The 21,957-nt window shown below is 37.6% G+C and overlaps 1 protein-coding gene across 1 annotated transcript in view; it reads right to left on the bottom strand.

Moving 5' to 3' along the window:
* The window catches only part of TASOR2 (transcription activation suppressor family member 2), a 78,424-nt gene that overhangs the window by 33,877 nt on the left and 22,590 nt on the right, over positions 1–21,957 (bottom strand). Inside the window, 14 exon segments of the mRNA XM_043966467.1 lie at positions 2,768–3,164; positions 3,871–3,891; positions 3,893–3,986; positions 3,989–4,615; positions 4,618–4,724; positions 4,726–4,765; positions 11,163–11,190; positions 11,192–11,314; positions 11,317–11,408; positions 13,161–13,700; positions 13,703–13,740; positions 13,742–13,847; positions 19,964–20,026; positions 20,128–20,200. Coding sequence (XP_043822402.1) covers positions 2,768–3,164; positions 3,871–3,891; positions 3,893–3,986; positions 3,989–4,615; positions 4,618–4,724; positions 4,726–4,765; positions 11,163–11,190; positions 11,192–11,314; positions 11,317–11,408; positions 13,161–13,700; positions 13,703–13,740; positions 13,742–13,847; positions 19,964–20,026; positions 20,128–20,200 — 2,349 coding nt within the window.

The following is a 21,957-nucleotide window of genomic DNA, read 5'->3' as shown; positions in this document are numbered from 1 at the left end:
TCCTCCTACCTTTCTGGCTACTCCTTCTCAGTCTCCTTTGATGACACATTACACATATCTCAATTCCAAAACTATGTTTGGGGCCCTCTTATCTCTCTCTCTCTCTTTTAACATTCGTTTTAAAATTTCAAGTTCCAAATTCTCTCCCTCTCTCTCTAGCCCCTTCTGCACCCACCGAGAAGGCAATAAATATGATTATCATTATAAATGTGAAGTTATGTAGGCTCCGTCCCACTTGTCCCCCGCCCTCCTCAGCAAGAGAAATAAAGTGAAGAAAAAAAAAAAAGCTTCAATCTGCACTTAAGAGTTCATTGGGGGGGGGGGGGGGCGGGGGGCAGGCGCAGCAGCTAGGTGGCAAAATGGATAGAGCACGGGCCTTGGATTCAGGAGGACCTGAGTTCAAATCCGACCTCGGACACTTGACACTTAACTAGCTGTGTGACCCTGGGCAAGTCACTTAACCCCAATTGCCTCACCAAAAAAAAGAAAAAAGAAAAAGATTTCTTTAGTTCTTTCTCTGGAGGTAGACAGCATTTTTTAATCATGAGTCCTTCAGATTGTTATGGATCATTGTATTAATAAGGATAACCAAGTATTTCAAAGTTGATTATTAATACAATACTGCTGTTATTGTGTACAATGTTCTCCTGATTCTGCTCACTTCCCTTTGCAACAATTCATATAAGTCTTCCAAGGTTTTCTGCACCCATCCACTGCATTATTTCTTTCTTTCTTTTTTTTGGTAAGGCAATTGGGGTTAAGTGACTTGCTCAGAGTCACACAACTAGTAAGTGTTAAGTGTCTGAGGTCAGATTTGAACTCAGGTCCTCCTGAATCCAGGGCCAGTGCTCTATCCACTGCACCACCTAGCTGCCCCATCATTTTTTATAGTACAAGAATATTCCTTCACAATCATACCACAACTTGTTAAGCCATCCCCCAACACTACACTTTCTTTCTTTCTTTCTGATCTCATCAGCTATCTTGGGTTTAATTATTATCTCCTTGCAGATGACTCAGACCTATAGATAAACAGGCCATGAAAAAAAAAACCCACATATAAACCCCTGTGGTTTAGTCCCAAATCACCATCTGCTTATTGGATATTTCAAAGTGAGTGTTCTACAGACATCTGAAACTCAACATATCCAAAACACAGAAGTCATTATTGTTATTTTTTAACCATTTTACATTAAAATCTGAGATCTCAGCACTCTGATGATTTACACTAATTTTACTACAACTAAGAAGCTCAAAGACACCACTAGGACCTTATATTTCCTGAAGAGGCATCCCAATTTCAGAGTTTGGTGTGGCTTGATCAACTCCTAGACAAGCATCTGTGGCAGTTTAACCTCCTCTTGTCCTTCTGTTTTCTGACTTGTTATTACTCTGCTCTCTCATTTTACATCTTTTATGACAATGATCTTGTACTACTGCACTTTCTCCCCCCAGGCAATGAGGGTTAAGTGACTTGTCCAGGGTCACACAGCTCATAAGTGTCAAGGGTCTGAGACTGGATTTGAACTTAGGTCCTCCTGAATCCAGGGCTGGTGCTCTATCCACTGTGCCACCTAGCTGCCCCACCATCGTACTTTCTTAAACAGATAAACTTTAAAGCTTCTGAAATGCCTGAACATTTTAAAAGCACTTCAGTAAATTAAGTCAATAACTAGAAATCTGAATGCCTGTCAGTTCTGATTTCTATTCTGTCAAGTCTCTCCAAATCCTATTTTGAACATCTGTAGGATGAGGTATCGTGGCATGGCATAGAAGAATAAATAGCTTAAGAATACTGTTAGCATTGTGTTGTTTAGTCTTTTCAGTTGTGTCTGATTCTTCATCATCTCATTTGGGGTTTTCTTGGAAAGATAATGGAGTGGTTTGTCATTTCCTTCTCCAGCTCACTGTACAGATGAGGACACTGAGGCAAAGAAGGTTAAATGACTTGCCCAGGGTCACACAGACATATAGTGCACTCATAAAGATGTTTCCTGACTCTAGGCCTGGCACTCTACCGCACCACCTAGTTGCCCTTTAGTGTTATACCACACAAAATAAAAACTTTCAGAAGCATATATTTTTTCTATCCTTCAATCTTCCTCTTTATGACATCCAAAGATCATGTTAAAAATTTCTTCTGACAACAGTTAATAATTGATATAGACTACACACCCCCTTAACAAAGAATACTTTTGAATTAAAGGGCTATTATAAGCTATACTTTGAAATCCAACTGCAGGCATAACTACAGTTCACTTATCTATATTCTTAGTTCCTCTACGAGGGATATAACACAGGAGCTCTAAAAGCCATCATCACCCAGCCTCCCAGAGGGCACTAGAGCAATGGATTTTAAATGGCAACTACCTTTGTCACTTTAAGAATATTGTTACAACTTTCACGTTTATGTCACTTGGGGCCCTGGACCCTTGATACCAGAAGAATTATTCCATTTGGACCTGACTAGGTTTTACAAATCCAAGAATTTTACTTTCCTCTCAGATAAACACTTTTCTCAAGTACATAGGTCAAGACTTAGCTCTTTCTGCTATCCAACAACAGGACCTCATAAATTTGGTAGGGAACTATTCTTCACACCCAAAGCTTTACAAAAACTGTATGTTTTCCTCTTATCCTTTGTTATATAAGTGAGAATATCAGCTCTTACAAACTAATCTACTGTCATCTCCTAAACGTCATTTCTATTTAACAGAATGAAAACTACCCCCAAAAGAACATCAACATTTGTTTTATCCAGTCCTACCTCATTATTAGAAGAACAGATAGTACTCTGGAATTCTGGGACATCCTGATGATCCTCTCCTGTTAAAGTAGCTCTCTCTTCCAAGCCACTTGTGGAAGGCTTGATGTTGGTGCAAGCCAATAATATTCCAGTGGCAGAATTACTTGAAGTCCAACTGGATTCCAACGAAGAATCTACAGAATGTCGTTTCACACCCAAACATTCTTCACTGACTTCGCTGAAATCCAAGGGATCCAAAGTACTATTTATAGAAACATATTTTGCTGGATTGCTATGCTCTACTACTTTTCGAGCTGAGGGTATGACTTTATTTTGATTGCTGTAAAACAGAGCTACCCACATATGAAGAATCAGCTTCACTTCTTCTACATTATCTGGCACATCAGCATTCCAGGGGCTGAAGAGATCAAAGAGGAAAAAAAAAGTCAAGCTGAACCACTGAAAATAATTTTTGGTGAAAGTTATAATGAGCAGAAATTCTTCATTATTGCAGATATGTCAATATAAAAATAAACAAAGTATGAAACAGCAATTAAAGGAAAAAACTCAGATGTTGGCTTAACAAATTATTAATGGTAAAGGAATTCAAGCTACTGCTGTGTACAACCTTAATTCCCATAGTAGGTCTCTCTCATGTGTGGAGAGCTGCCCTCACTGCAGGGGCATGCTGAATCTGGTGTCAGTGTCTATGTTAAAACTCCAGTTCCACCACTTCTACTTAAAACCTTGGGCAAGGGTTTAACTTCTATGAACTTTAATTCCTCATCTATAAAAGGATAGGGTTGGGTTAGATATTCTTTACACGTTTCCAGCTCAAACTAACTCCTCTACCCTGTTCTAGTCATTGCTTTGTCAATTCAGATGCACCACATCCACTTTTGTGTGTCTCTTCCCATAAGAAAAAGGAAAAATAGGAGCAGAGTAGAACCAGAATTACCATTTGCATGTCTAAAACCTGCCTTGTAAGTCTGACAATACCACACCAGTTTTACAATTATGATTTTCCCCTTCCTCAATAAGAATCCAAGGAGCAGAAATAATACCTTTATGTATGTTACTCTAACAGAAGAATTACACCAAAATCAAATTTCATTCATACTTACCCATGTAAAGCTCGATTACAGTTTTCTCCAGTGGTTGTTAGTATATTTACTATCTAAACTGAAGACATATTCTGCTTCGCACTTACAAGTAACCTTAAAAGAGCCATCACAGCTAATACTGTATGAGAATGACAAAAATCTTCTTTTAAGTTAGAAGGTAACAATCGACTCTTATGTTTTATGATTGGGTCCAGCAAAAGCTTTTGAACAGGTGGAGTGTTATGTTGGTGCCGAAATGGCATCACTTTGCCCACTGGAGTCCCTGCCTCAGGGCCTTTTGTCCCATTCTTTGCAAAGGTAGGACCTTGTGTTCCACGCTGCTGCAGATGTTTCTTTGAATGTTCAGCAGTGAGCAAGGCATAAGAATGTTCTATGGCAATAAAAGAGCTGTTGCTGTTGCTATTGCTTTCATCTGAAGATTCTAGTGTCTCTTTAGGAAGTGCTTCTTGGGTCACAGATAACTGACTATATTGAGTCAAGCTCTTTTCACTCTGGCTGTCAGGTAAATTTGTCCTTGAATCAGTTTGTTCGTAAGATGGCTTGGATAGTTCAAGAGAATACAATGCACATCTTTGGTTTTTAGCCAGCCTGTGATATTCATGATCATAAGGTCCTTGCAAAGGATTTTCTTTACAGAACAAAATATTGTTTTGTGTCAAGTCAGAGGAGGAAGACAGATCTCTGTGAACAGATGATGAGGCAGTAGAGGTAGCAGAGCTTAGAGCTAGATCGGCCAACATATTAGGGCTTGGGAGTCAAAGTGACCAATGCAGTTTTCTTGAGGATCTGACTGAACAACAGCAGTGCATCCAAGTTGAACTGTATTTTCACTACTATCATTTCCTTGGTTATTGACAGAATTTTAATTGTGGCTGGGAAGGAATCTCTCTTTTGGCTGAAGCATAAAAAGAGAGAGAGAAAAAAAATATTGTCATATAACTTCTTATGAAAAATTACTTATATTTCATCACATATTGTCCATCGCCAGTTCCTTAATCAAAGCCTTTCACACGGGGTAGAACTTTTGAGAACCTGTACTGTGCTGGCATAATCTTTAAGAAATTATAATTACTTCCATATTTCTACAGGATTTCAGTGAATAAATGAAAAATCAGTAGTTAAATATATCTACCAGGAAAAATCTCTAGTAATAATATACATTTGTATGAAATTTTAAAATATTTCATTTGTTAAGTTTCTAGGCATGTAAAACTAAGTATTTTCATTCATTCAAATCTTTATCAATTTAATTAACTGATCAAATATTGATTAATCCAGAAGTATTTATTAAGCTTTGATTATGCAGTAGGCACTGAGGATGCAAAGACAAAAAGTGAGGTAATCTCTGATCTCAAGGAGCTTACATTCTAAGGAGAATACAATGTGAATGTGTGAGTGTATCCATATATCCATATACACATAAATTTGTGCAATAAATATATGTATACTCCAAATAAATAAAACGGAGTTTGGGAGGAAGGGGATGACTGGTTGGAAAACTCAGAAAAAAGTTCTCCTAAAGAAGGAGGTACCTGAACTGAGTAATAGAGGAAGTGAAGGATTCTGAGACAAAGTTGAAGAGAGACTGCATTAAAGATGTAGGGAAAAGCAGTACAAAGCCCTGGAGATGAGAGATGGAGCACCATGGAAAAAAGACAGGAAGGCAGGTTTGGCTAAACCATAGAGTTAAAGAAGGGAAAAAGTAGATAATGAAGCATCAGAATCATATCGGTTGTAAAGGGCTTTAAAAGACAAAGTTTATATTTTATCCTAGAAGTAATTGGGGAACATTGGAGTTTACCAAATAGGAAAATTACATGGTCAGATTTGTTTAAGAAAAATCAAAACTTTGGGGGCAGCTAGGTGGTACAGTAGATAAAGCACCAACCCTGAATTCAGGAGGACCTTAGTTCAAATCTGGCCTCAGACACTTGACACTTACTAGCTGTGTGACCCAGGGCAAACCAGTTAAACCTCACTGCCCCGCAAAAACAAAAACAAAAGCAAAAATAAACAAAAAAAGAAAATCAAAAACTTTGGCAGCTAAAAAGATTAAGATTAGAGGGGTGAAGGAACATAATTTGGAGAAAAATGTAATTGTCTAGAAGAGAGGTGATGAGAGCTTGAACTAAAGTGATGATTATGTGAAGAGTAAGGACAAGGATGTGAAAGATGTTGTAGAAGTAAAAAATGAAAACAGATTTGGCAATTGGCTAGATATGTGGTATTTGGGGAAATGAGGATTCCAAAATAAGAGGTTGTGCACCCAGGAGACTGGAAAGATACTGGTATCCTTAAAAGAAGTAGGGAAGTTCGAAGAAGGATGGATTTGGGGCAGGGCAGAGAGAGAAGATAATAAGTTACATTCAGGATATGTTGATTTTGAGATGTCTGTGACACAGACAATTTGAAAACCCAATAGGGAGCTAGTACAGCTCTAGAAAGAGACTGGGGTTAGATGTGAAGATCTGGGAGTGATCTACATAGAGATAACAATAAAACCCATGGGAGTCAATGAGGCCATTAAATAAGAGAATAGAGAAAAAAGAGAAGAGGGCCTAGGACAGAGTCTTGGGGAACACCTACAGTTAGGGGTGTGATGGTAATCTGACTGAGAAGGAACAGTCAGAAATGATGTAGGATGTGAAAAAAGGGTTAACAGAAAAACCTAAGACCCAAGCTTTAATTCAAATACTAGCTCTAAAAGGGATTCAGACCCCAGTTAATGGATAACTTACAAGTCAGGATGCTAAGTTCTTGTACCCACATAAATCAGTACCCATAACAGGAACAGAGGGAGAGAGGCCATGATGACCTTAAATAAATTGACAGGCCATAGAAACTTAGACTAGAAATAAAAGAAAAAATGAAGATATTTTGAAACTAGTCATGAGAAACAGAGATATGCGTAGAAAAGGCAAAATCAGGGCGGCTAGGTGGCGCAGTGGATAAAGCACCGGCCCTGGACTCAGGAGTTCCTGAGTTCAAATCCGGCCTCAGACACTTGACACTTACTAGCTATGTGACCTTGGGCAAGTCACTTAACCCCAATTGCCCTGCAAAAAACCCCCAAACAAACCGAAAAGGCAAAATCTGTCCCCAAATTCACTTTATGACGTGTAAACCCCCAAAACACACCTCCATTGAAAAAGGTACCCGCCTCGGGGGCACCTAGGTGGCACAGTGGATAGAGCACTGGTCCTGGATTCAGGAGGACCTGAGTTCAAATCTGGCCTCAGACACTTAACACCTACTAGCTGTGTGACCCTGGGCAAGTCACTTAACCCCAATCGCCTCACCAAAAAAATAGTGGTAAGAAAAAGGTACCCGCCTCGGGGGTTGGCTTAGGACCCCAAGAACTCCAAATTAGGATAAGCCCTCCCTGGCACCTCCCAAAGGTAGAGAATATTATAATGAGAAGGGCAGGCCCTCCCTTTACCTCCCCAAGGTGGAGATTATTATAATGAGACTGATAAATCAATTTATCCATACATAAACTCTCTTTTCTTTCACTATTCGAGAGATACCTTTCCACTATTCTGGTTCTCTCCCTGTGGTCACCCACAGTATTGCAATAAAACTTGGGAAACTGAGTCACTGAATCTTGTAATTCTTTTGGGACGACTCACGATCAATTTGACTCCAAATCCAGCCCACATCAAGAAAGATCCAGTAAAGAGTAGTGTCATAAAACTGAGAAGAGACAGCATACAGGAAGAGAGGGTGATCAACAGTGTCAAATACTAAAGAGGTCAATAAAGATGAAGAGTGAGAAGCAATGTCAGATTTGGCAATTAAGAGATCACTCACTGATAACTTTGGAGAGAACAGTTTCTACTCAGTGATGAAGTTGAAGGCTAGGTTGGGGAAGGGCTTAAAAGGTGAGAAAGAGGCAGAAGCAATAAGGGTAGAAAGTTTTTATACAATTTGCCTTAAAAAGGAGGAGAGATATGGGACAATAGCTTGGCGGAGGGGAGCAGAGAACAGGATGGTTTAGGAAAGGTTTTTTTAAACATTGGGACTGGATTGTGTTTGTTGGCTGAATGAGAGAGATTAAAGATTAGAAAGAGAAAAGATGTATCTGAGGCAATATGCTGGAGATGACAGGAAAAGGATGGGATTAGGGGCAAAAGTACAGAGTTGGCCTTGGCAAGGAGAAGAGTCAATTCTTATTAGACTAAAGGTGAGAAAGTAATGGATGATGGTAAAGGGGTTTTAAAATGAAAAGACGTATAGCAGAGAAAGCTCATGGAGAATGGCCTTTATTTTCTCATTAAAGTATGAAAGAGCTCCTAAGCTAAGAAGGTAGAGGAAGAGAAAGTATGAGAAGTTTAAGAATGACCTATACTGGAATAGGATAGGAAATCAATTAGGGGAGTAGTAAAAGAATTTCTTTGCTTAAGTTAAGGGCCCAGTTAAGGTTAGGTAACATAAATCTGTAGTGGATCTAATCACCTTGTTTATGCAACTTCCTTTGAATTCAATTCAACAATATTAAAATTAGGAAAAATACAGTATTTCATTACTCTCTCTCCTCTGGCAGTTTCAATTATTCCTCTGATTTCAACAATTCTGTTTAAACTGGTAACTTTCTCTATCCAGAGCTCCAGCCCTCATTCATGTCTCTATTCAGTGTCATACTGGAACCTATCAACATATCCAAATAATACTTTTTTATTTTTCTCTTTGAATCTGTTCTTTCTTCTGACCTCCCTTGTTGCTATCAGTGTAACATAATTGTCACTATCATAGTCAATATGTCACCAAGTACTATCTATCCTATATTCTCCATATCTTTTTTTTTTTAAGGTGAGGCAATTGGGGTTAAGTGACTTGCCCAGGTCACACAGCTAGTAAGTGTTAAGCGTCTGAGGCCAGATTTGAACTCAGGTACTCCTGACTCCAGGGCAGTGCTCTATCCACTGTGCCACCTAGCTGCCCTCTCCATATCTCTTAAATCCACTCCCTTCCACTCCATTCCCACTATGTCATCCTTATATAGTCCCCTCAATACCACCATCTGAGTTTGCATTAATCTCATTATCAGGCTTTTCAACTTCCATTCTCTTTTGCTATAAACTATTATGTAGTGTATAGAATGCTGGACTCAAAGAAGGCTTGAGTTTGAATTTCACCTCTGACATTAGCTGTGTGAATATGAGCAAATCACTTAATTTTTCCTCTTAGTTTCCTCATCTATAAAGGGAATATATATGTATTATTTACCTCACAGAATTGTTATGAGATGTTGTGAGGCTTATATAAAAGAATGTGTTTTGCAAACCCTAATGTGTGTATCAACTATTGTTACTGATATGATAACTGGAAGTGTCCTAATGATGCTTTTAATAATCATACAAAGAATAAACTTACATCTCAGTACTTTTATTCAGTTATAAAAAAGCAATTATTTCTTCTAACTATGCAATAGTCTTCATCATATTAGGTATAAAAGAATAACATCAACACAGCCATTTGTCCCAGGCCTATTAAGATGAAAGGCATGAGATGAATGACAATAATAATGATGTCTTCCTTCTACATAGAAACACTGTGGCCTCAGAATCTGGCTACATGGCCCAAGCAAGTCACTGAAGCTCTCAATGCCCTAGGAAACTTTCCAAAACTATGATTTTTCAGGCAAAGTGCTGGGCTGCTTGAATGCAGTACCTCACAAGGAAATTCCTGAAACCAGTGAAATTACAGCTCTTATTCTTATATATAGATCTGCAGGCTTAAAATTCTACTGGCATGACTTAAGCCCAGAATCCTTACTCTGAATCCCTACATCATATAGTGGATTATCGATTTTTCCAGCCTTAACATTCCTTTTAGTATATTCTGTCTAGCCATACTTGTACTGCTTGTTAAATATCCTAGGATTGGGGCAGCTAGGTGGCACGGTAGATAGAGCACCAGCCCTGGAGTCAGGAGGACTTGAATTTAAATCTGGCCTCAGACGCTTAACACTTACTTACTAGCTGTGTGACCCCGGGCAAGTCACTTAACCCCAACTGGAGGGGAGGGAGGGAGGGAGGGAGGGAGGGGAGGAAGGGAGGGAGGGAGGAAGGAAGGAAGGGAGGGAAGGAAGGAAGGAAGGAAGGAAGGAAGGAAGGAAGGAAGGAAGGAAGGAAGGAAGGAAGGAAGGAAGGAAGGAAGGAAGGAAGGAAGGAGGGAAGGAAGGAAGGAGGGAAGGGAGGGAGGGAAGGAGGGAAGGAGGGAGGGAAGGAGGGAAGGAGGGAAGGAAGAAAAGAATATTCTAGGATTTCCCACTCCCTTGATTCTGCTTTCATTGTTCCCCATGACTGTCCTGAAGTTCAGGGAAGAGATCCAAGTTATATATGCGGATTTAGGTATAAGCTATGTAAAGTTGATAAGATCACCAGTGATAGGAACAGATGAGATAACCAAGAGACAGAGAGAAAGAGAGCTTAAGTCAGAGCTTTGAGAAACATTCAGATTTTTTGAGCAATGGAGGAGTAGCAGTAGATGCAGTAGTAGACAGTCACTTAACATCTCTCAGCCTCAGTGTCCTCATTTGTCAAATGGGAACAATAACAGTACCAAGCTCATAGTTCTTGTAAAAATCAAATAGATAATATATATAAAGAAAGGGCTTTGCAAATTTTAAGGGCTATACAAATATTAAACGTCAATATTATTGAGTATTTCGAAAATTCACTAATTCCACTTGCTGATATTGATGGCTGTTAAGGTGATTGCCTCAACTTGTCTTTTTGAGTTACCACATTTTTCATAAACAATGAACCCAGAGCATGCAGGAGGCCCTGAATGCATCAAAGACAAAGCTTCCCCTGAGCTATAATTTGTTGTTGTACCCCAACCTGGATTCCCTGTGTGTTCTTGGAAAAATAGGTGCCAGTTGTCTGTGCCATGCTGGGATACTGCTTGTGCAGCTGGGTCTTCTACAGATAAGAGGACCCTCTCTCCTATATTCATAGTTTAGCAGTTCCCAAGGGAAAAGAATACAGCTTGGACATCACTCTGCTCCTCTCCATGGTTTTGCTGTCCTACACCTCTGATGCACATTTCCCCTCCCATGTTACACCCCTTCCTAGTATCTCCTCCTCCTTTTGCTTTACTATTATAAAAGTGCAAGTTTCTGTAAAAACTTCCAGCCTGTTGGTTTCCCATGCATGTTCATTTCTCTTGTCATAAATCTATTTTTCACATAAGTCTCATAAAGTTGTGATTGCCTTTTTGACACTACCTTGCATTTCTATTTAGTCTGTTCTATGGAATTTTAATTCACATGGATAATATAGTCTTACCAGGTTGTAGCTGCTTTCTCATTCTTGGGATTTTGGTTGCTTTTTACTATATTTATTCTCTGTTTCTGTGGAGGTTTTTTCATGGCTTGGTTAACCCTTGGCACAGTTTTGATTGGAGATGTCTCTGGTTTCTTTACCTTTTTAGCATTAGTTTACCACTGGCACACCTTTCAGAAACACAAGTCTCTTGGCTTTTCTGATCCAATTTTGTTGTCTGTATAAACTGTGCTGTCAACACCTCAGCACCTCAAAAAGACATAACATTTTTTTCTTAAAAGAGGGTTCAGCTAGAAAGCAACATCAGCATGGGTTCCCATTCTTTAAATGATAAAAAAGTTGTCATTTACATAGATATCTTTTACACTGTAGCTCTTCAAAAGAAATGCTAATTTCATTTTCTTTCATTTTCTTTTAAAAAACAATTTCAATAACGAGCAAAACTTAAAATTTTGAGGTTATCAAAGCAATTTAAAGCCTCGACTTAAAGTTCTCAATTAAATTACTTATTTTAAAATTTGTCAAACTTCATCCTATAAGCCAAATGAAGAAAAACATAAAAGTACAACTATAAAAATGACAAGGCACAATTCAGTACAGCCTTCTAAATTAACACCAGTCTGAGAAACATTAGTCTGGCAAAGAATGCTGAAGGAAAGAGCAGTACATTTTAAACAAAAGTATGGTGAAATTCATGGAGCAGCTAGGTGGCATAGTAGATTGAGAGGCAGGCATGAAGGCAGAAGTCACTTAACCTAGTATGTCTCAGTTTCCTCATGTAAAATGAGGAAGGAAATGGCAAACTACCCCAGTATCTTTGCCAAGAAAACCCAAAAAATGAAGCTACGAAGAATTAGATATGACTGAAACAACTGAATAACAACTACAAAATATTGAAATTCACCTAGAAATCAAGGAAGGAAAGAAGGAAACAAGGCATTTATAAGCATCTACTATGTGCCAGGATCAATTTAGAATGCAGAAAGGAAAACCATCTCCATTCTGATAATCACTTAGGCTAAAAACCACAGAATATTTAAGAACGATTCACAGAATCAATGAGAAGTGACACCAGCATGACAAAAACCCTTTAACAACAAAAGAATTCACTGAAACCAAGTTCTTGAGAATTCTATAATATATACACACAAGAAGTATATGTATTCTGCAAGTCCCTTTTCCCCCCAAAGTTACCAGTCTGTTCCCCCAATTCCATGTATATATATGTGTGTGTATATATATGTGTATATATATATGTATGTATGTATTCTCACCATGTGAGAATCTCTGTGTGAAGTAGTTTCTATATACACAAATTTGCTAAAATTAATGAATTTTCAAGATTAACATAGACTTTTTGAGATACATCTTTGAAAACAGAAACTCCATGCCTTCATCTTTATATTTCTTATATCCAAAAGCATTATTATAACTGGGGTGTATTAATTATTTAGCATCTGTCTGGCTTACATTCTTATTCCCTTCCATGTAGTCTGGAATTCAGTGACTCCTTTCTGTACCTTTTATAAAACATCTCGCAACTTCCAGGCATATCCAGTGGCTGTACCTCATGGCTGGAACCACACTCCCCCTATCCCATTTCTATCTCCTGGCTCTCCTGACTTTCTTCAAATCTTAGCTAAAGTTCTAACTTTTACAAGAATCCTTTCCCAGTCCTCAATCTCAGTGCCTTCCAAACTCTGAGATTATCCCAATTTATCCCACATATATTTTTTTTTATACAAAGTTGTTTCCATGTCTTTTCCTCCATAAGACTATGAGTTTTTTTAAAGTAAGAACTGGGGGATTTGGGGCCTTTTTTGGTGGGGGGGATCCCCAGAGCTTAGCAATTACCAAGTATATAGTAGGGGATTAATAAATGCTCCTTGACTTAAATAATTCTCAACTATAGTCTAGAAAGGTAAAATTGCTCAGGTCACTTAAATAATATATCCATTGATATTCACTGATATATTAAAATTACATCAAAATGGAACTTACCTCTTTTCCTTTTCTGAGGAAATTGACCTTTTGCTAGCTTAACGGTAGTTTCAATGGTTGTTACAGGTCCTGTTTTTTTGGAGAAAGGGCGGCATAAGTTCACCTTTTTATTCTGCATCACAACTGACATGCTTCGCTTTCTCTTCGGCTGTATTCTCAGATTTGATGCTGGACAAAACTGTAGAGTATTCCCATTAGCCTTACCTGTCCCCTCAGAATCTTTGTTTTTTTCAGTTTCATTTTTCATTTGAGCCTCTGAGTCAACAAATTCAGGATCCGGCGGCATAAAGCGAGAGAAGCCAACATCACAGACTCCATCAGAAACAGAAAACGGTGATGGAGAATGCCCTGCTAGCAAATCCAAGGCTGTGGTTATTTCCAAAGCATAACCACTAGGATCAGAAAAGTAAGACTTGAGACGGGTTAAAGTCTTTTGAGCACATTTTTCGGGATGACTGGACAATGTGTCAGATGGAAGAGACTCTGGTTCTTCAAATGAATTTTGGGAAGACAATGAAGAATTTTTGTTCAGTTTAGCAATTCTTGGAAATGATGCTTCACTAACACATTTGGATGGATTCTTCCTCAGACAAAATTTCTTCGCTTCCAGTAAAGCATAATGAAGGGTAGGCAAAATGGGTACAACTCTCACAGAAATGTCATCTTCACATTTTGATTCTTTTCTACCTAAAAAAAATAAATTTACAAACATATATATTTATGTGTGTATAGATATTTACACATAATGTAGTTATATTAAATCTATAATATGGGGCAACTAGATGGCGCAGTGGACAGAGCACCAGCCCTGGAGTCAGGAGTACCTGAGTTCAAAAATCCAGCCTCAGACACTTAACACTTACTAGCTATGTGACCCTGTGCAAGTCATTTAACCCCAATTGCCTCACTAAAAAAAAAAAATTTTTTAAATCTATAATACAAAAATAAAGCTATAGATTTTATATATTCTGAGGTGGTAAAAAAATGACTATAGTAATTCAAAATAATAATCTAAACACTGATAACATAGGACTATTATGTACATTTATACCTACTGGTGGTATTTAAATAATGGTAGAGAGAAAGGAAAATGAATAAGTAAAAACAAACTTTCAGTGAACTCCCAATTAAAGAGGGTAAGAGGGACTGGCATAAGTAATTGGGACTAGAGCAGTGATTTCATTTGTATAAGGAAATCCAAGTTGAGTCAAGTCCCCCTACAAAATGTTATGGAGTTAGAACTATTAAAGTTTAACCTGAACAGCTGACAGAGGTCTTCTCCTTGACAAACACCTTGAAGCAAGAGATAAGCCCATTAGGCATGGCTGCTGCCTGAATGGCAGAAGGGGGACTGAGATGGCTCCAGAGATCAGAGCCACTTTTCACCCAACTTCCCCCAGCCACCACCACTGGGGTATGGCCCTCCCTCAGGTGATTACCCCAATAAGGGAACTTTCCACAGTCAGATGATCACCCCATTGGTCCCTCCACCATTGGTCCTCTACAAAAGTATTTGCCTTTCTCCTGCTCAAGGAGATTGGTATCTAAGAGAACCAGGTCTTTGAAACTATCTCCCCATGAGAGAAGCATGACTTCTCTCTTGGTTTCCTTTCTCTAGCACCTACATAAAATTTTCTTTTATTCTAATTGGATTTGTGTGCAAGAGGGTATAATTCTTTTCTTTTTATCATAAAAGTATTTTATTAGTTTTTAATTACATGTAAAGATAGTTTTCAATATTTGTTTTTGTAAGATTTCTAGTTCCAAATTTTTCTCCCTCCCTTCCTTTCTTCCTCCCTCCCCAAGAAAGGAAGCAATCTGATATAGGTTATATGTGTTCATTAAACATATTTCTGCATGAGTCATGTTGTGAAAGAAGAATCAGAACACAAGGGGAAAACCTCAAAAAACAAAAAACAAAAACAAAAAAAGTACAAACAGTATGGTTCAATCTGCATCTAAATTCCACAGTTCTTTTTTCTGGATGTGGAGAGCATTTTCCATCATGAGTCCTTTGGAATTATCTTGGATCACTGTATTGCTGAGAAGAGATAAGTCTATCACCATTGATCATCACACAATTTTGTTGATGCCATGTACAATGTTCTTCTGGTTCTGCTCACTTAACTCAGCATCAGTCCACTTTAAGTCTTTGCAGGTTTTTCTGAAATCCGCCTGCTAATCATTTCTTATAGCATAATAGTTTTCTATTACATTCATATACCACAAATTGTTCAGCCATTCCCCAATTGATGGGCATCCCCTCAATTTCCAATTCTTTGCTACCACAAAAAGAGAAGCTATAAATATTTTTGTACATATGGGTCCTTTTCCTGTTTTTATGATCTTCTTCGGATAAAAACCTAATAGTGGCATTGTTGGGTAAAAGGGTATGCACAGTTTTATATCCCTTTGGGCATAGTTCCAAATTGCTCTCCAGAATGGTTGGATCAGTCCACAGCTCCACCAATTTTCCACAGCTTCTCCAACATTTATTATTTTCCTTTTTTGTCATATTAGCCAATCTGATAGGTGTGAGGTGGTATCTGAGTTGTTTTAATTTTCATTTCTCTCATCAGTAGTGGTTTAGATTATTTTTTCATATGGTGATAGCTTTTATTTTTTCATCTGAAAATGACCTGTTCATATCTTCTGATCATTTCCCAATTGGGAATGACTTGCATTCTTATAAATTTGATTTAGTTCCCTATATATTTTAGAAATGAGGCCTTTATCAGAAACATTGGCTGTAAAAATTGTTTCCCAGCTTTCTGGTTCACTTTTAATTTTGGATGCATTACTTCTGTTTGTACAAAAACTTTTTAATTTAACGTAATCAAAATCATCCATTTGGCACTTCATAATATTCTCTATCTCTTGTTTGGTCATAGATTCTTCTCTCCATAGATCTGAGAAGCAAACTATTCTTTCTTTTCCTATTTTACCTATGGTATCACCTTTTATGTCAAAATCATGTGCCCATTTTGATCCTATTTTGGTATACAGCATAAAATGTTGGTCTATGCCTAGTTTCTGCCATAGGATCTTCCAGTTTTCCCAGCAGTTTTTGTCAAATAGTGAGTTTTTATTTCAGAAGCTGGAGGTTTGGGGTTTATCAAACAGTAGATTACTAAAGTAATTTACTACTGTGTCTCCTGTGCCTAGCCTATCCCATTGATCTACTACTCTATATCTTAGCCAGTTCCAAATAGTTCTGTTCTTTTTTTTTTGCTTTTGCTTCGTCTGAGATAAGGATTCTTCAATGACTTATTTTATCCTCTGATTCTACAATATCAGGGCAGTTCTCCTTGATAATTTCCTGGAATATGGTGTCTAGACTTTTTCTGATCATGGCTTTCAGGTAGTCCAATAATCCTCAGATTATTTCTCCTGGATCTATTTTCCAGGTCAGTTGTCTTTCCCATTTTCTTCCATTTTTTCATTCTTTTGATTGACTGATTCCTGGTGTCTCATGGAGTCATTAGCTTCCATCTGTCCAATTCGAATTTTTATAACATTGTTTTCTTCAGTAAGCTTTTGCACCTCCTTTTCCATTTGACCAATTCCCCCACCCCCCAATTTGGCCAATTGTATTTTTTAAGGAATTATTTTCTTCAGTCAATTTTTGTGCTTCCTTATAGGCATTTTGAGAGTACTTGTCCTTATCTGAATTTGTGTTTTGTTCTTCCTGTCGACATAGTTCTCAATTGGTAAGGGCCCTTTTTCCCCCTTACTCATATTGTGGCTTTTTTTTTTTTTTAACTTTTAAAGTTGAGGTCTGCTCCTGAGGCACAGGGCCCACTGTTGCAAGCTTCATGTGCTGGGGGGATAGGGACCAGGTCACTGGCTTTCTGCTCTGAGGCCTCTGTGGTTTTTGGATTCCTCACCACCCCCCTGGGCTTGTTCCTTGTGCTGGGATGGCTTGGCCTAGTTGCACCTGTCCTGTGGGTGGTTCTCTATCTGGCAGTTTGCCCTCTCAGTTGGGGCTGGTGGGTATCACAACTGGCCTGCTGTACCACTAGCCTGCTTTCCTGAAGTCTTCTAAATTAACTCAAGTTGGAAGATTGTGTCTCTCTGTCTTTTTGTAGGTTCTGTAGTTTCAGAATCTGTTTAGAGGTTTTATTTACTGTTCTTTTTTAGGGAGAGCTCAGGCAACTTCCTGGCTCTTCTCAGCCATCTTAGCTCTTCCCTGTTTGAATTCTTGACCCCTAACCTCCCCCCATTTCCTCCTTAACACAATGAAGGTCAGCATCTTATCGCAACTAATAGTCTTAAATAGTTGCCAATAGCACATTCAAATGCAGTTGACTAAAGTTGAGCTTGTCCCCATTCCCACACCCATGAATTGTCTGACACTGACCAGACATTATCACTCCTAGCCTCTATGTTGTAAATGCTTTAAATTCTTTAAAGCTTTCTGTATAGACTTTCAGAAGTTATGCAACACAACTTACCTTGTAAAACCACAGACTGTCCCAATCTTCTAGCCCCTTTCCCTCTGCCCAAATACTTTACAGGAACCCAGCGTCCAGCCATCTCTTTGGGTTCTCCAGCATTTGCTCCTCTGTAGAACCTCAATTGCAATTCCTTCCAACTAAAGGTCATAATTTTTGCTACACTGGCTATTTTCTCATTAATTCAGTTTGAGACAGCAAGTGGTGAAGTGATTTGCTCAGCCACAAAGGAAGTATGGGTCATTATGTGTCTTAGACTAAGGTCTTTCAGCCTCTAAGAACAACTCTATTTTCTATCAGCACTCTATGTCACACTTTCTCTCCAAAGGATAATTAAACCCCCCTAGACAATAATCATTTTGAAAAAATAAACTAAGAGGATCCAAAAAAGGATCCAAAAAGACCATTTTGTTGTCTACTTCATCCTGCTCTCTTTGATAGAAGTATTAATTTAAAGAAAAACAAAAACACTAAGAAGGATGAGAAGTATCAGGGCAGCTAGATGGCTCAGTGGATAGAGTACCGGCCCTGGAGTCAGGAAGACCCTGAGTTCAAATCTGGCCTCAGACACTTGACACTTACTAGCTGTGTGACCCTGGGCAAGTCACTTAACCCCAACTGCCTCATGTTTCCCTCCACACACACACACTCCCAAAAGGATGAGAAGTATTATAGACTCTCCACCCTATAATCATAAGAGACAGGCAAATTTTGAACTAGATAATCAGCTCCTAGGGATACCATATTTAGAACTGCCAATAATAGTTAATTTCCATCAATCAATAAAACCCCAAGGAGGTTCAGGCCTATCAAATTCAATGACAACAAAGCTATTTAACAGAAATTAAAGTTATATGTTCATTCAGAAAACACCAAGTAAATATAAAAATTTCTTTAAGATAGAACATTACAAAGGGGCAGCTAGGTGGCGCAGTGGATAAAGCACTGGCCCTGGATTCAGGAGTACCTGAGTTCAAATCTGGCCTCGGACACTTGATACTTACTAGCTGTATGACCCTGGGCAAGTCACTTAACTCCCACTGCCCCGCAAAAAAAACCCCCAAAAACAAAACAAGATAGAACATTACTGGTTTCTTAAGTGACATTAAGTACACAGTGTAAAATAGGAAAAATGAAATGCATAGAAAGAAATAAGGACAATGTAGTCGAAAATGTAGTCAGTTATTTTAAAATTATTTTCTTTGTAGTTTCTTTGACCTTCCAGTTCCCTCCTCAATCCCTTTTGGCAATTAACTGATACATAGAAGCAAGAGAAAGAACAATTAGCTAACAATAGCTAATAATAATACTGATATGGTATTTTCTAAATGGTTAATATTTGCCTGAAATAGAAGTGACATAATTGTGAAAAAATTTGTTTGTACAATAATGATATGGTATTTTCTAAGTAAATGTTTTTTGTCTAAGAGAGAACTAAATGAGAGAACTAAGAAAAATGATTTACACCTTTGCACTGGTTGTCCATCATGCCAGGAGCTCACTCACTTCTCATCTTACTTTTTGAAATTCTGTTTCCTTCAAAACTCGGCTCAAGGGGTACCTTCTATATGAAGCTGCTCCTGATTCTCTTGTTTAGCAATACCTCTCCCCCCAAAGCTGATATTTATTTTGTATATATTACACTTTGAATATATGTGTATGTGTTTTGTGTATATTTACTTAAGGATAAGTTTCCTCTTTTCCCAATAGAATGTTAAAAGCAAGGTCTTGATTCTATATCCCCAATGTCTAACACAATGGCTGACACAAACTAGGCACTTTTAAATTGGGGGGGGGGGGCACGCGCACGCAATGAGAGTTAAATGACTTGTCCAAGGTCACACATCTAGTAAGTCTCAGGCGTCTGAGGCTGGATTTGAACTCAGGTCCTTCTAAATCCAGGGCTGGTGCTTTATCCACTGCACCACCTAGCTGCCCCCCACAAAGTAGGTACTTAAGAAATCTTGACTGACTGATTAATGAATCTCTACTAAGCTGGGTATATGGTTATTAAAGAAAAAAAAATTCCATCATTTGTTCTATCTGTGACACAAAAGGAATTTTAAGATGATCTACCATCAACAACATGGAAATGGTCTCTATGTATAGCTAGCTGTACAGGATAATATCATGTTCAAATTATATGTAAAAATATATTTAAATAATATATAATTATATAAACATATTAAAATATCATTATATATATAGATAGATATAACTAAATAAGGAAGTATACTAATATTTTTGTTTTAAGAAAAATGCTTATTTCTTTTAGGTTAAATGAAAACAATAAAATATTCAATTTCACCCCTGCAGTGAATCCTAAGCATATCCCTTAATTTTCTATACCTGTTGACAATGATGAAGGGAATAAAAACAAGGCATACAGGTTCATATGTTCATCACCAAAATCTGTAAAAAATAAAAGACAGAAAATATTAAATGCTGTGGCATACTATGAAAACAAAAGAAAACAAATTGAAAATATTTATTTCAAAATAGTTGCTCCTTACCTGTGTCCCACAGTAAGGCGGATGATGTAAGCAAAATAAGAAATCCTTGATCTTCTAAACATTTGATAATTGCCTACAATATATAGGAAAAAAAAATATGAAAATGTATCCCCCTCTCCTCATCCACCACACTTTAAGAGATATTTCTGCTCATGAAAGGAAACTGACAGTTCTAGAAAAAATTAAGTACTTATATGCAATTAAAAATTCAATAATAGTTTTCCCTCTTTCCCTTAAGTAAAAAAGTTCCAAGACTTCTTTCCTTATGGCCCTGTCAAAACAGCATATACATCCTTATTTTCTGCTAACTGTTAAACTATAAAAGGGTACACTTTGTACCATCAGTCATAGTTAAACTATTAGTTTGGAATGTATTTTCTAGGACTTGTTAGGGTTTCTGTTGTAAAGTATTCTATCAAAATAAAAAAACCTTTTTTTTTTTTTTAAAAGACTGCGGGGCAGCTAGGTAGCCCAGTGGATAAGGCACTGGCCTTGGATTCAGGAGGACCTGAGTTCAAATCTGGCTTCAGACACTTAACACTTACTGTGTGACCCTGGGAAAGTCACTAAACCCCTGTTGCGCCCCCCCCCCAAAAGACTGCACAGTTACTGCCAAGAAGTTAAACTGAGATCTACAGATTTACATCAGAGCAATTATTAATTTCTCCCCTCTTAAATATTACAAAATTCAAGAATAATTAGAACAATAATCTTGTATTTAAAGTCATGCTTTATACTGGTCAAGTCATGGAATGTTAGTCATCTAATCTAAAACTTCTTAAACTAAGGGTCTTGACCCCTTTTGGGGTCGCATAGCTGAAAAAATTGTGAAAAATTTGGCAACAGTAAAATGTTATATACACCTATCTTATATACCTATATGCCCGGGGTCATGTAACAATTTCTCTGGCAAAAAGGGGTCTTGAGTGGAAAAAGTTTAAGAAGCCCATATCTAATCTAATATCCCACCTAGTATAACAATACCTTTAACACCATCACTGACTTTAACCTATAGGAGTTACTTGAATACCTCCTGGGATAGACTGCTCCCTTTCTATACAAGTAGCTTAGTCCATTATCAAGACAGCTCTTTATTAAGTTCTCTTATTTTGAGCCCAAATCTAAATTTTCCCTTACAAATTCTACCTCTTGGTCCTACTTCTACTAAGCATAGTAGTATAATCACTTAACCTGGGGTCTGGTCAATAACTAGGAAACAGATTAATCTCAGAATATATTAACAAAGCTAATAAAGTATGAAATAAAAATGCTACTCTTAAAATATTAAGTGGAACATTGCACATATCCTATAGGTCTCATATGCAATGATAAAATTAAGCATTTATTTGATCTCTCTTGTCCACATAGACTGTTGGCCAAAATAAATACTGCCTAACAAAGAATATAATCAAATGTTTAAGGACCAATTTGTCACATTTTAAGGATGGCTAATATAAAATACCTAAATTATTAGAAAGTCAGATAGCAATCTTAAATAATCCAATAATAGAAAAGTAAACAGATCTAGTTGCAAGAGAAAGAAAAAATCTATGGTCCTGATGGACTCACAGGAAAATTCTATAATTAGTACCAATACTCTGTAAATTATTCTCAAAATTTGAGAAAGAAAACACACTACCAAAAATCTTATGGAACAATTATTGTCTTAATACCTAAACCAGCCAAAAATAAAACCAGAAGAAAACTATTAGAAACTTTAAAACAAAATCCTGTGAAACAGATCACCGTGATTTATCCAAGAAATCATTTATCATGACCCAAGTAGGATTTACTCCAATGGTTCAAGGTTGGTTTCAACATTAGGAAAAA

This window comes from Dromiciops gliroides, chromosome 5 (genome assembly GCF_019393635.1).
Source record: "Dromiciops gliroides isolate mDroGli1 chromosome 5, mDroGli1.pri, whole genome shotgun sequence".
NCBI lineage: Eukaryota > Metazoa > Chordata > Mammalia > Microbiotheria > Microbiotheriidae > Dromiciops > Dromiciops gliroides.
This window is presented reverse-complemented; position numbering and strand designations above follow the sequence as displayed.